General features: G+C 44.3%; 2 protein-coding genes across 3 annotated transcripts; one reads left to right on the top strand and one right to left on the bottom strand.

Moving 5' to 3' along the window:
* Nucleotides 1–4,685: 4,685 nt before the first annotated feature.
* Nucleotides 4,686–8,777, bottom strand: LOC132095594 (large ribosomal subunit protein eL31). The gene is made up of 5 exons (XM_059500732.1): nucleotides 8,759–8,777; nucleotides 7,916–8,016; nucleotides 7,287–7,412; nucleotides 5,364–5,476; nucleotides 4,686–4,756 (listed from the first exon to the last, which is right to left on the bottom strand). Exons 2-5 carry the CDS (start codon nucleotides 8,014–8,016, stop codon nucleotides 4,725–4,727), a joined length of 372 nt encoding a protein of 123 aa, XP_059356715.1. The 5' UTR covers nucleotides 8,759–8,777; the 3' UTR covers nucleotides 4,686–4,724.
* A 229-nt stretch (nucleotides 8,778–9,006) lies between these two features.
* On the top strand, nucleotides 9,007–14,541 carry cnot11 (CCR4-NOT transcription complex, subunit 11). Of its 2 annotated transcripts, none has more exons than XM_059500731.1 (8): nucleotides 9,007–9,217; nucleotides 9,554–9,889; nucleotides 10,005–10,169; nucleotides 12,499–12,651; nucleotides 13,073–13,275; nucleotides 13,556–13,758; nucleotides 13,862–13,958; nucleotides 14,267–14,541. In XM_059500731.1, exons 2-8 carry the CDS (start codon nucleotides 9,574–9,576, stop codon nucleotides 14,462–14,464), a joined length of 1,335 nt encoding a protein of 444 aa, XP_059356714.1. In that variant the 5' UTR covers nucleotides 9,007–9,217; nucleotides 9,554–9,573; the 3' UTR covers nucleotides 14,465–14,541. The 2 variants fall into 2 exon arrangements, with proteins under 2 accessions (XP_059356714.1, XP_059356713.1); XM_059500730.1 differs by having other exon boundaries at nucleotides 9,010–9,217; nucleotides 9,535–9,889.
* Nucleotides 14,542–14,802: the final 261 nt, after the last annotated feature.

The following is a 14,802-nucleotide window of genomic DNA, read 5'->3' on the forward strand; positions in this document are numbered from 1 at the left end:
CATTTATTAGCACAAAAACTCTATTTTTTATTTCTACTCTTAGAGCAAGTAGGCGCCCTTTCACTACTTCATTCTTAGACAAAATTTTAACTTTACATCTGGGTGAAAATAATATTGCCACCCCTGCACTAAGGTTGGTGCCATGACTCAAAGCATGATCTCCCTCCCACCACATCCCAAAATCAGTTTCATTTTCTTCATTACTATGTGTTTCTTGCAGAAACACAACTTGAGCTTCTTTCAAATTTAAACACTCTTTTAATAAAGGCCATTTACTTCTGTCCCTTGCCCCGTTTATATTTAAGGATCCTATTTTAAGAACATCCATAAATAGGGGGAAGGAAAAGGAAAAAAAAAGAGGAAGAAAAAAACATAGTAAAGGCCAGATCCCCATGTGCATTTATTTAAGGCTAGTTCTAGTAGACCTACGTTTACCCTTCATCTTTTGAATTTTTTGTCTGACTGCTGTCAAATATTTCTTTAGTCTAAACCTTTTTTGCTGCGACAAAATCTCAACGTTACATTCTTTACGAGCTTTCGTTACGGATGCGATGAATTTCTCTAGGTCAGGAAAAACCTCTTCAACATTAACACTCCTCCCCTTAGTTTCATCCAGGAAAGAGTTTATCTGTTCAACAGTATACAAATCTCCATATCTGCCAACGTCTACATCAATGCATGAATCATCATCTCTAATACTCTCGTCTTCGGACTCTTTTTCCGCTTCATCATTTGAACCTGTAATGTCTTCTTGCATTCTATCATCTTTGAAGCATAAAGCACCAGTAACAATACAACCAATAGACGAAACCTCTTCATTTATACCCTCAGTACTTCCAGTCGCGTTTACACTCACCTCTACTCTATCACCAGCTTCACTTTCTTGTTTTGCATCCTCGTCCTCTTTCCGCGCACCCGCATCACTCACCGGCTTTTCCACCTCAGTCGCTCCGCTACTCGCACTCGTCAAAAGTGACGTGACATTCAGCCAAGTATGGTGACCCATACTCAGAATTTGTGCTCTGCGTTTAACCCATCCGAAATGCACACACACAGAGCAGTGAACACACACACACACACACTGTGAGCACACACCCGGAGCAGTGTTCATCATTTATGCTGCGGCGACCGGGGAGCAGTTGGGGGTTCGATGCCTTGCTCAAGGGCACCTAAGTCGTGGTATTGAAGGTGGAGAGAGAACTGTACATGCACTCCCCCCACCCACAATTCCTGTCGGCCCGGGACTCGAACTCACAACCTTTCGATTGGGAGTCCGACTCTCTAACCATTAGGCCACGACTTCCCTTAACCTGACGGCCCTGCTGTTTCCTCTGCCTGCTGCTGTTTATGAGGGCAAGAAAATCTCTTGTGGCCAAAAACTCCGCACTCAAAACAACGTAAAGTATCAGTGCTCGCGTAAACCATATAAGAACTCTCTCCACATGTCACTCGAAACGAAACATCCAGTGTTTTAGTAGGTGCTGTCAGAAACATGAACACTTGTCTTCTAAAAGACAATACGTGCTTAAGTTCGGTAGATTTACAACCCAAGGGAATCGTTTTCACAGCACTAGCCATCTTTCCGAACCGTGTCAATTCTCGCACGATCGCGTCATCTTTAATGAAAGGAGGTACATTGGAAATTGTCACTTTTGTAGCTGGAGCAAAAAGAGGTGTAACGGGTACAAAAGTTTCTTTCACCCAAATGCCGCTTTCAATTATCCTGATTACTAGTTGTTCGTTTTTTAAAAATACGACAACTGCCTTGTTCATACGAGATGCAGAAACAATGTTTTCATGGCCTACCTGTTCTCCTGTTGCTAACAGCACCTCCTCAATCGCTGTTCCTGCCTCAGGAACACACCTGAAACCATTCCGAAGCGAGAGAGATGGCTCTTCCCCCGCAGGGAGAGAGGCCATCCCGTCTGACTAGAAAACGCCTCGCAAACTTGAATACAATAATCGGTGACCCAAAGAAGTGAGGAAAAAGAAGAAAAAAAAAAAAAAAAAGAAAACAATAAAAGGAGATAGGTAAAACCTATGGAAAAAAATAGTTATAACTATAAGAAATAACTTAAGAAACTTCACGCTCTCGCACGTGCCTCTCACACCCCACGCCACACTCTCGCTACCCAGCATGCAACACACCCGAGAGAGAGAGAGAGAGAGAGAGAGAGAGAGAGAGAGAGAGAGAGAGAGCTCCGACTGTGTCCTCACTGCACAGAGAGACTCGTAGAGGACGAGCTGCACTTCCTCACACACTGCAGCAAATATGAACACATTAGAGACAACTACTTTACCCAAATAGCTCAAATTCTGCCAGAATTCAGGCAAGCAAGCGACATTGACAAACTCAGTTATATTTTGGGAGAGAAAGAGAAGAGAGAGAAAGAGAGAGAGAGAGAGAGAGAGAGAGAGAGAGAGAGAGAGAGAGAAAGAGAGAGAGAGAGAGAGAGAGAGAGAGAGAGAGTGGACTGCTGGAGCAGAGAAGCAGAACTACTGTTCAGGGTTTCAGGTCAGTTTCATCTGTAAAGATGCTTTTTTGTCTTTGTTTTTTTATTTATTTAATCAAGCAGCAGCACGTTGCTCATCAGTCATCACTCAAAATACTATATAAAGGACATCATTATTATCAGTTGTAATGTTACAGTAGTAATTTAGCTGAAAAAAATTCAGATTTTTTTTATAGGTTTAGGGGGAGCTACGACAGACAACAACACAACCCTTACGAAAATTAACGTTTTAATATATTACTATAAATCCAGAGAAAATGGTTACTACTGTTTAACTGTGATAACCAAAAATGTAAAATTATTTTACAAACGTATTTATTTAAAAATAAATACAAATCCATTTGCAAAAAAACAAAAGTAAAACAAGGTTATTTTACTTTTATATAGGCTAATAAAAGCATGGTAATATTTTGTAAGGGAAAAACATGACACAGAATACGTCACATGCTTATTAGATAACTGTATTTAAGTTGATGTATATGCTTTTATTTATTATTCTTTAATTTTCACAAATTTAGAAAAGTAATCAAAAAGTACCCAAAAGTAATTAGTTACATTACTTTAATAAAGTAATAGAAAAAGTTACACTACTATTACATTTTAAACAGGGTAACTTGTAATCTGTAACCTATTACATTTCCAAAGTAACCTTCCCAACACTGACGCCAGGTCACATGTATCCGACCCGTACGTCATTGATACGCTACAAACGTCATACGTCTGCGTTGAAGTAGGCGGGAACGAGAAGATAAACTGATGAATTCTGTATTAGTGAAGCCACTCACATCAGTATCCCACCACTCCTGGCTGCGACTCCGCACCCACACGTTTCTCTGTACCCACGTTGCTAACACTGCTCCACAAAACACCATGGCCAAAAACCTTGCTCTCCTCCTTTTTAATTTTCTTCTTAAAACGAGAAGATTGTAATTGTGCTGGCTCCGTTGGGAAAATAACTTTAATATTGCAAAAAGAGCTCCGCTGTTGACGACATCCATGTTTAACGTTAGCTACTTCCGCAAACAACGAGTGACGTCGTTGAGCGTTGAGTACTCTTCTGCGCATGCGGGTCACTTCTGGGTCATCTCACGATCACACAGGAGATCACAAAAGGTTGCATTTAATTGGAAATGTGAACGGCCTTGCAAAAAAATCTAATTTTTTCAAAAAATCGGAATTGAGCATTAAGCCCTGCAGTGTGAACGTCCGAAAAATACGGGTAATTAAAATCCTCTCATTTACTCATCCTCATGTGGTTTCAGACATATTTTGAGCATAAAAGAGTTTTCTGAAGACTGTTGTGAACAAAGCTGTTCTGGTTACCAGTGACTTTCATTTCATCAACAAAAACTACTGAGAGGTTTCTCAAATGATCTTTTATGTTATATATATATAAATACGGTATATATATATAATGTAGTTGAACATTTAAAACTAAAACCATATAAAACAATATGTGAAGAATGAAAAAACTGATTGTGTAGACATTAACATTTGTGGAGCATGTTGTGTTTCCTTGAATTTGTTCTGAAACATGTCTTTCAGTGTCTTTAATAGATCATCATCACACCTGCAGAAACCCTGGACACCTCTAGATGAGAAGAAAAACACTTCGGATGAGAAGACTCAACACTGAACAGACTTAACGGTTTAAGAAAAAATAGCAAATATCAGAAAAATCTACTTAATTCAAAGGGGAAGTTACCTTTTTTTCCTCACCCCAGTGACATTTATTTTCAAGCAGAAATTCAAGATTTGTCTCATGTCTTCAGTTATTTTAGATCTCCAGTAAACGTGTTGATTTAAGGATGTCTGTGCTGGAGAACGAGACAGAAGTACAGAGGAAGAACTTGTTTCTGCGGCGTGAAGCTTGATCTGTACTAGACACAGACTGTTTCCGAACACTTTCAGATGAGACTCTTCATCACTAGAGAGAGAACAGACCTGGTGTTTGATACGAGGACGCCTGATCACTCTCAGATCTGTGAAGTGTTGTTAACCCCGTCAGCTATACACCTGATGAACTAATACTGCGTCTCAGACACGCTTCCTGATCATCAGATCAGATCCTGTGACATCACACCTCAGTTATTAGCTGCACAGATGCTGGATCTCCATACTCACACATGACACACAACTCATCAGACCAGAAATAAATCAGCCACAACAGAGTCCTTTCATGTTTTTATTCCAACAGGTATGAAGAGAAACTTAATTTTCATCCACATTTACAGTCTGAAGACCTGCAAACACAAAGCAAATAGAGGATTAAAAACATGCAGATTCTGCCTCAAACACTGACATTTCCTTCAATAGTGAGCTGAATGTGATTAAACCACATTAACATGAGGAACATTACATGTTTCCACCGCTGCATAAACACGACGGACTATAAGAACACGACTGGGACTTATGAAGTCCAACCGAGGAAATCAGAGACTATTACTACAAGTTTACCTCAAGAATAAAAGTCAGAAATTACATTATTTCTCAGAATTAAACAGTTAAAATCTCACAATTCTGAGGTTTTTTTTCTTGCAATTTACTTTTTAGAACAATTTACATTTTCATAAACCACAGAATTTGAACTTTATTACACAAAAGCTATAATAATAATAATACAATTGTGTTTATTCTGACTATTTTTTCAGAATTGCGTGTTATTCTTCTATTCCAACTTTAGAACACGCAAGTAAGTTTAAATCTCACAACTGAGAAAAATAAATAAAAATAAGGTCATAACGGAGTATTTGTCAGAACGGAGATAAGATCGTAGTGTTGTCTTGTGGTTGTAAGGTTATATCCCTCTATTCAGAGTAAATGATGATCTGAAGAGTTTCTGGAGCTCACCTCTGTGTGTGGTGACAGGGACGTATGTGACCAGCGTGTACAGCTTGTTCGGGGAGTCCTCGTCCTCATTACGCTTGCGGGACAGACGCACACGCATGCGGTACGGCACGTTCCTGCACAACACACACACATTATAACACAGAGTCAGTGATTAACTGTGTGGCGGTCAGACCCGCTGCAGCACTGGACACTCACCAGACACACACACACACACACACACACACACACAGAGTCAGTGATTAACTGTGTGGCGGTCAGACCCGCTGCGGCACTGGACACTCACCGGACACACACACACACACACACACACACACAGAGTCAGTGATTAACTGTGTGGCGGTCAGACCCGCTGCAGCACTGGACACTCACCAGACACACACACACACACACACACACACACACACACAGAGTCAGTGAGCAACCGTGTGACGGTCAGACCCGCTGCGGCATTGGACACTCACCGGACACACACACACACACACACACACACACACACAGAGTCAGTGATTAACTGTGTGGCGGTCAGACCCGCTGCGGCACTGGACACTCACCAGACACACACACACACACACACACACACACACACACACACAGAGTCAGTGATTAACTGTGTGGCGGTCAGACCCGCTGCGGCACTGGACACTCACCAGACACACACACACACACACACACACACACACACACACAGAGTCAGTGATTAACTGTGTGGCGGTCAGACCCGCTGCGGCACTGGACACTCACCAGACACACACACACACACACACACACACACACACACACACACACACACACACAGAGTCAGTGATTAACTGTGTGGCGGTCAGACCCGCTGCGGCACTGGACACTCACCAGACACACACACACACACACACACACACACAGAGTCAGTGATTAACTGTGTGGCGGTCAGACCCGCTGCGGCACTGGACACTCACCAGACACACACACACACACACACACACACACACACACACACACACACAGAGTCAGTGATTAACTGTGTGGCGGTCAGACCCGCTGCGGCACTGGACACTCACCAGACACACACACACACACACACACACACACACACACACACACACAGAGTCAGTGATTAACTGTGTGGCGGTCAGACCCGCTGCGGCACTGGACACTCACCAGACACACACACACACACACACACACACACACAGAGTCAGTGATTAACTGTGTGGCGGTCAGACCCGCTGCGGCACTGGACACTCACCGGACACACACACACACACACACACACACACACACACACACACACAGAGTCAGTGATTAACTGTGTGGCGGTCAGACCCGCTGCGGCACTGGACACTCACCAGACACACACACACACACACACACACACACACACACACACACACACACACACACAGAGTCAGTGATTAACTGTGTGGCGGTCAGACCCGCTGCAGCACTGGACACTCACCAGATACACACACACACACACACACACACACACACAGAGTCAGTGATTAACTGTGTGGCGGTCAGACCCGCTGCGGCACTGGACACTCACCAGACACACACACACACACACACACACACACACAGAGTCAGTGATTAACTGTGTGACGGTCAGACCCGCTGCAGCACTGGACACTCACCAGACACACACACACACACACACAGAGTCAGTGATTAACTGTGTGGCGGTCAGACCCGCTGCAGCACTGGACACTCACCAGACACACACACAGAGTCAGTGATTAACTGTGTGACGGTCAGACCCGCTGCAGCACTGGACACTCACCGGACACACACACACACACACACACACACACAGAGTCAGTGATTAACTGTGTGACGGTCAGACCCGCTGCAGCACTGGACACTCACCAGACACACACACACACACACACAGAGTCAGTGATTAACTGTGTGGCGGTCAGACCCGCTGCGGCACTGGACACTCACCGGACACCTTTGGCCCACACAGCCTTGTTGAGACGGGTGTCGATGCGGACGTCAGGTGTGCCCATCTCCTTCACCGCAAACTTCCTGATCTCCTTCAGCGCACGAGGAGCTCTCCTCTTGAAGGAGCTGCAGGAGGAGGAGCAGTCAAAGGGTTAATTCACACAAAGATTGAGATGAAGACTAGCACATGTTGTTCTCAGCCTACAGGTGTTACAGGTGTATGTGACTTCTGTATTTAACAACATCTGGGTTCTTTCACTTTATAATGGCAGTGAATGGGTGTTATTTTCCACAAGTCCAATAAAGCACATCCATCCATAATAAAACATGCCTCTCTGAGCTCAGGGGGAGGATGACAGCCTCCTGAAGCACATACATGCATATAAGAGAAATATCCGATCTCTGTAAACACACAAATCATTTTGACAAGCCATTGATTCAAAGCTTCAAAAAGACTTTGCTTTATTGGACCTCTGACAAACACCCATTCACTGCCATTATAAAGCGTGGAAGAACCAGGATGTTTTTATCTCTGAGAGGAGGTGGTCACATACACCCTGGACGCCTGGAGGGTGAGGAATCCTGCCTCATTGCTGATTTTAGGGTGATTTAACCCCTCGAGGACTCACACGCCGTGGATGCGCTTGTGGATGTTGATGGTGTACTCGCGGGTCACCACCTCGTTGATGGCCGAGCGGCCCTTCTTCTTCTCGCCCTTCTTAGGTGCCATCTGAACACAAACACACAGAGAATCACACAAGTGCACTTCTGTAATGGGTCCTTCTCCTGCACGGATTTAGTACTGAATATACTAAAATGATTTCTCTTATTAGCAAAGTGTACTAAAGTGAGCAAGTTTGGGACACCATGAAAATGAACTAAACGTGCTGTTAACATGTCTGTTTATAGTCTATTAGAACTCGTGCTCCTGTGGCTCAGTGGTAGAGCATTGCATTAGCAGCGCAAGGTTGTAGGTTCGAGTCCCAGGGAACACGTTAGGTCATTTTTTTCGCTTTGGATAAAAGCATCTGCTAAATAAATTAATTTATTTACACACTAGTAACTTACACTACACAACCCATCATGCACTGCACACGAACACACTGCAGTCTGTTACCAGAACCACCAGTAAACTTCAGATCAGTTCACAACACGATCATTCACACACATCCATCTTTACTGACGCAGTCTGTTACTACACATCTGATAAACACGGTTTGTTCTGGTAAAAAACACCGCTTTATTTAGTTTCTCCGCCGTTTCGCGGGTTCCTCACATCTCCGTCAGAGAGCGACGGTTCAACGCTAACGGGTGTTTAATCACTCACATCGGAGTTTAAAACACCACAAACCTCATCAGAGTGATTGATAACTTGTCTTTACACTCAAATGCGACATTACATTGAATTATTAGTGATTAATAACACGGATGATACTGGATTTATAATCGATGAACGAGAGGAAGATACTCACTCTGAACGGAGGATGAGGGAAAGGAAGAGCGGTGGATTGTGGGACACATACAAAGGCGGAGGACACATTCACATCCGGGTCATTCGACTGTTTTACGTTCTCCTTCTGTGCAGTTTTTGTATATAACGCATGAAGAACATAATTTTATGTTTGTACTTATAAAAAAATAAACATTTTTTAGGGAACGCAGTATGTGATTTTCTAAGTTCGATTTGTATTCCATATCGATTGAACTACATCTCCCATAATTCCGTTCGCCGCACAGGAAGCGCTCGCTCACAGACAGCGGCAACGGTTACAAGTGAAGAAGTGAAGGATTTATTCAGATTGTCGAAAATAGTTTTTGTTAAATTATTGAATGATTACCGTGTATAATCGGTCATACACCCGTTCTATCAGCGCGTCTGTTCTCTGTGGATATTCCCGATCCCGCGGGAGGATTAGATGAACCCCTCTCAGGTACCGCTAATGTTTTTGTCTCAAAACACACCGAGTTCACTACATAGACATCGCTGTGAGCCGTTAACTTGTGAAACATGGGTTTAAAATCAGTGTTATAATCAGGAATCAGTGTTCATATCATGTAATAATACTACATAATCCACTAATGTCGTCTGATTGAGTTTAGAGTGTTTTATCCAGTTAAAGCTCTTCTAGTGTAACGTTAATTGTAGAAACACTTCACGTGAGTTTTTCTGTTATTTAAGTAAATTAAGTAAAGATCACGTTCCATGAAGATATTTTGTACACTTCGTACTGACTGTGTGTGTGTGCAGTGTTGCGGTTGATCCAGAGGCTGGTCTGCGCGCAGCATCATGACTCTGGCTCCTAAAGAGCTGTCCAATCTGCTGGGCATCATGTCAGACGAGGCCTGCAGCAACAGCTTCGAGCAGCTGTCCACAGCCTTCCACCACTGCTTCGGTAAGGCGGATCACTTCGGTGTGGGCTCAGTTCTGGTGATGCTGCTTCAGCAGCCGGACCTGCTGCCCAGTGCTCCTCAGCGGCTGACCGCTCTCTATCTGCTGTGGGAGATGTACCGCACCGAGCCGCTGGCCGCTAACCCCTTCGCCGCGGTGTTTGCTCACCTGCTGAACCCGTCGAGCGCCGCAGACGAGCAGGACACACTCTCAGGTAGATGCTCTACTTTGATAATAGATCAATTCAATGATTATTAGAACGATTCCACTGAATAGTCTGAAGACTTTGATCTCTGCTGTAAGACACACATCTTAATGTTTGCGTCCAGGCTTCCTGCCCCCCATCACTCTGCCGGAGAAGTACTTCCTGTCTCAGCTGATGCTCGCCCCGCCGCGAGACCTCTTCAAGAAGACCCCGAGACAAGTGTCCAGCATGGACATGAGCTCCACTCCACAGACCATAGACATCAGCGGACTGCAGCTGGCGCTCGCTGGTACACACACACACACACACACACACACCACAGACCATAGACATCAGCTGACTGCAGCTGGCGCTCGCTGGTTCACACACACTCACACACACACACACTCACACACTCACACACTCACACACACACACACACACACACACACACACTCACACACACACACACACACCACAGACCATAGACATCAGCGGACTTCAGCTGGTGCTCGCCGGTACACACGCACACACACACACACACACACACACACACACACACACCACAGACCATAGACATCAGCGGACTTCAGCTGGCGCTCGCTGGTACACACACACACACACACACACACACCACAGACCATAGACATCAGCGGACTTCAGCTGGTGCTCGCCGGTACACACGCACACACACACACACACACACACACACACACACACACACACCACAGACCATAGACATCAGCGGACTGCAGCTGGCGCTCGCTGGTACACACACACACACACACACACACACACACACACACACACACACACACACACACACCACAGACCATAGACATCAGCGGACTTCAGCTGGTGCTCGCCGGTACACACGCACACACACACACACACACACACACACATGCTGCGACACGCTTCTCTACAGCTTACACTGCCAGACTGTCTGTGTGCATACACCTAAACACTAACTCCCACAGACGTCGGTGACCTAAATCGATCACTAGCTTGTGCATTGAAGCAAACAAACTTGTCAGGAATGAAAATAGTGACAAAGCTTTGAACCCCCTTCTCCCACAGGGAAAAAAGTGAAAAGTCAAAACAAGAAACAAAGGAAAGTGCTGCTCCTGATGGCATACCCCAGACAGCAGAACACATTTTTATATTCATTTCTGTTTTAAAACACTTGTACTATTGCCCACTTCTTAGTTAGGTCATTTGAATATACAGGTGCTGGTCATATAATTAGAATAGCATCAAAAAGTTGATTCATTTCACTAATTCCATTCAAAAGTGAAACTTGTATATTATATTCATTCATTACACACAGACTGATATATTTCAAATGTATATTTCTTTTAATTTTGATGATTATAACTGACAACTAAGGAAAATCCCAAATTCAGTATCTCAGAAAATTATAATATTGTGAAAAGGTTCAATATTGAAGACACCTGGTGCCACACTCTAATCAGCTAATTAACTCAAAACACCTGAGGATTGTGAAACAAAACCCATAGAAAACTGTGGGGGAGATTCACAAAGAGTGGACTGCAGCTGGAGTCAGTGCTTCAAGAACCACTACACACAGACGTATGCAAGACATGGGTTTCAGCTGTCGCACTCCTTGTGTCCAGACACTCTTGAACAACAGACAGCGTCAGAAGCGTCTCGCTTCAGAAAGGACTGGACTGCTGCTGAGTGGACCACAGTTATGTTCTCTGGTGAAAGTAAATTCCCAGAGTCTGGAGGAAGAGAGGAGAGGCACACAATCCACGTTGCTTGAGGTCCAGTGTAAAGTTTCCACAGTCAGTGATGGTTTGGGGTGTCATGTCATCTGCTGGTGTTGGTCCACTGTGTTTTCTGAGGTCAAAGGTCAACACAGCCGTATACCAGGAAGATTTAGAGCACTTCATGCTTCCTGCTGCTGACCAGCTTTATGGAGATGCAGATTTCATTTTCCAGCAGGACTCGGCTCCTGCACACAGAGCCAAAGCTTCCAGTATCTGGTTTAAGGACCATGGTGTCCCTGTTCTTAAGTGTTTCACTTTTTGAAAGGAAATTAAACTTTTTGATGATATTCTCATTATATGACCAGCACCTGTGTGTGTGTGTGTGTGTGTGTGTGTGTGTGTGTATATATAGCCTTTCATTTGGAGTTATTAATACTTTTGCACATTGTCATATAGTACATTTTATTTTAAAGAACATCTGCATTTTCTTTTGTTAATCTTTACTTAAAGAGATAATTGATGGAAATGTTGCCATGCTAAGTGGAAGACTTCAACTGGTACAAAAACAAATCCTATTAAAATGAATGTCATGATTCCTGCTATGACTGTTAAATGACACATCAGGGCTGGATTTACTTGATCAAAATACAGTATAAAAGAGTTAAATATGATCACAGTTAAAAACAGCATATCATAAATAGTAGACTCTCAAGTAATATGGAAATGTATTAGCTGAGCTCCCACTCATTTGTTGTATGTAGTTATGGGCCATTATGCCATAAGATAAGTCCACCCTGTCATGGAAATGGTTAATCTTAAATCTTAATAATATTTCACAATTTTTAGAGTATTTTAGATTAAAGAGATGTGTAATGATCACATGTGCTGTGTGTTTCTCTGGTTCAGAGCGTCAGTCGGAGCTGCCCACTCAGAGTAAGGCCAGTTTTCCCAGCCTGCTCAGCGATCCCGACCCAGACTCCTCCAACTCCGGCTTCGACAGCTCCGTGGCCAATCAGATCACCGAGTGTCTGGTGACCGGCCCGCGGCCCGCTCTGGAGAGTGAGTGTGACGCTGTCTCTGATGTGTTTTACACAAGAATAAACATTTCCTGACGATTCACCCACATCTCATCCAAGATGACCAAGTCTTTCTGTCTTCAGTCACAAAGAAATTACCTTTTTTGAGGAAAACCTTTCTCCATATAGAGTATATCAGTGGTGATCAGTGCATAGAAGGTTAAAATGCAGTTTAAATTTAATTTGAACAGAGCTGTTTCTGACAGGGGAAAAAGAGTGTTTTTTACACTACCTCTGAGAATTTTTTTTAACCAAAGCATGTTATAGACTTAAAGAATCGTATCATAATTTGTGGAAAATGGGCATCTGATGACCCCCTCAAGAAGCTTAATTTCTTTTCAAGAGAAGAAAGCGAGACTTGTGGTTTGCCTGCAGCTGAAGCTCTGCTCGTGTGTGTGTGTCAGGTCACTTCCGTCCCGAGTTCATCCGGCCCGCTCCGCCGCTGCTGGTGTGTGAGGACGAGCTGTCGTGGCTGAACCCGTGTGAGCCGGATCACCGGATACAGTGGGACCGCTCCATGTGTGTGCGCAGCGGCACCGGCCTGGAGATCAAGCGCATCATGGTCAAAGCCTTCAAGAGTCCTCTATCAGCAGCACAGCAGACACAGGTCCGACTCACAGACCGCTCCTCAGCTCCTCCAGCTCACCTCTCACCCAAACACAAGAGTCACATCCTAACACTGTTTCTGCCTCAGTTAAGCTGTTAGACTGGCATTACACTGGTGATATGATTATTTGGTGCAGCACAACACTGATAATAATCAGAACTGTTTCTTGAGCAGTAAATCATCATATTATTCTGATTTGTGAAGACTGGAGGAATGATGCTGAACATACAGAAGTACATTACCCTGACCTCTCTCTCTCTGTGTGTGTGTGTCTCGTCAGCTGCTCGGTGAGCTGGAGAAGGACCCGAAGCTGGTGTACCACATCGGTCTGACTCCAGCTAAACTACCGGACCTGGTTGAGAACAACCCTCTGGTGGCCATCGAGATGCTGCTGAAGCTGATGTCCTCCAGCCAGATCACCGAGTACTTCTCTGTGCTGGTCAACATGGACATGTCTCTGCACTCCATGGAGGTGGTCAACAGGTGCGTCTGCTTCTCCGGTCAGGTCAGGGTCAGGGTCAGGGTCAGTTCAGCAGATAAACAGAGCTCTGAGCATGTGTGAATGTGTTTGTTCTGTTCTCTGTAGATTAACCACAGCGGTGGATCTCCCTCCGGAGTTCATCCATCTCTACATCTCCAACTGCATCTCCACGTGTGAGCAGATCAAAGACAAGTACATGCAGGTGAACACACACCGCACACGGCCCATGATGCACCTGTGTGAGCCACATGTACACACTCATGCATTCAGTCAGACTCATCTCCAGGGAATCATTAGTAATTAAGAGGGTTATGGAATTGACTAGGTGTGGATCTGTATGGAGAATACATGAACACTTCTTTCTTAATTTCTACACTTGAGAGAGAGCTTGTGAATCTGGAGTGTGTTTAAACCTCTAGCTGTCAGTAATTCATGCTGCACTTTAAGCTCTTATTTAGAAGGTGTCCCATGGTTCATGTGCTGATGTCTTGTCTCCTGTGTGTCCTGAAGAACCGTCTGGTGCGTCTGGTGTGTGTGTTCCTCCAGTCCCTCATCAGGAACAAGATCATCAATGTTCAGGATCTGTTCATCGAGGTGCAGGCCTTCTGCATCGAGTTCAGTCGGATCCGAGAGGCGGCCGGTCTCTTCCGTCTCCTCAAGACTCTGGATAACGGAGAGATGCCGGCCGAGGGCAAGACGGCCAAATGAGTCCTCTGTTTCTGTCTTCATCCCAAACGCTGTATTTCTTTCTCCATTAAACTGATGGTTACTTGTTTGTTCTCAGACGACCTGCTTCAGTGTGTGTGTCTGTACACTTCAGGAAATGCTCTTGTGATGAATTTAAAGTTTGACGATCCTGGTGAAATATAAGCTCTTTAAGATGAGTCCTATTCTTAGAGCATTAACTCCAAGCCCAGATTTCAGCTTTAAAGCTCTGTTTAATTGACTGAGACACAGCGTTATGAAATGAATTATTCAGCAGTAATCATGTGTGAACTTCAGAAGTCCATAAAAACATCAGTGTGGTATTAGCAGAGTACAGAGTT

The sequence above is a fragment of the Carassius carassius genome, chromosome 19 (genome assembly GCF_963082965.1).
Source record: "Carassius carassius chromosome 19, fCarCar2.1, whole genome shotgun sequence".
Taxonomy (NCBI): Eukaryota; Metazoa; Chordata; class Actinopteri; order Cypriniformes; family Cyprinidae; genus Carassius; species Carassius carassius.

What these genes read in the sequence shown, in the direction of transcription:
- cnot11 (XM_059500731.1), top strand. Translation starts at nt 9,574, where the DNA reads ATGACTCTGGCTCCTAAAGAGCTGTCCAATCTGCTGGGCATCATGTCA. An exon ending in ACTGCAGCTGGCGCTCGCTG is followed by an intron (nt 10,170 to 12,498) that starts GTACACACACAC and finishes TCTCTGGTTCAG; the next exon opens with AGCGTCAGTCGGAGCTGCCC. An exon ending in CAGCAGCACAGCAGACACAG is followed by an intron (nt 13,276 to 13,555) that starts GTCCGACTCACA and finishes GTGTCTCGTCAG; the next exon opens with CTGCTCGGTGAGCTGGAGAA.
- LOC132095594 (XM_059500732.1), bottom strand. Translation starts at nt 8,016, where the DNA reads ATGGCACCTAAGAAGGGCGAGAAGAAGAAGGGCCGCTCGGCCATCAAC. An exon ending in GTGTGGGCCAAAGGTGTCCG is followed by an intron (nt 5,477 to 7,286) that starts GTGAGTGTCCAG and finishes TGTGTTGTGCAG; the next exon opens with GAACGTGCCGTACCGCATGC. An exon ending in CCCTGTCACCACACACAGAG is followed by an intron (nt 4,757 to 5,363) that starts GTGAGCTCCAGA and finishes TTGTGTTTGCAG; the next exon opens with GTCTTCAGACTGTAAATGTG.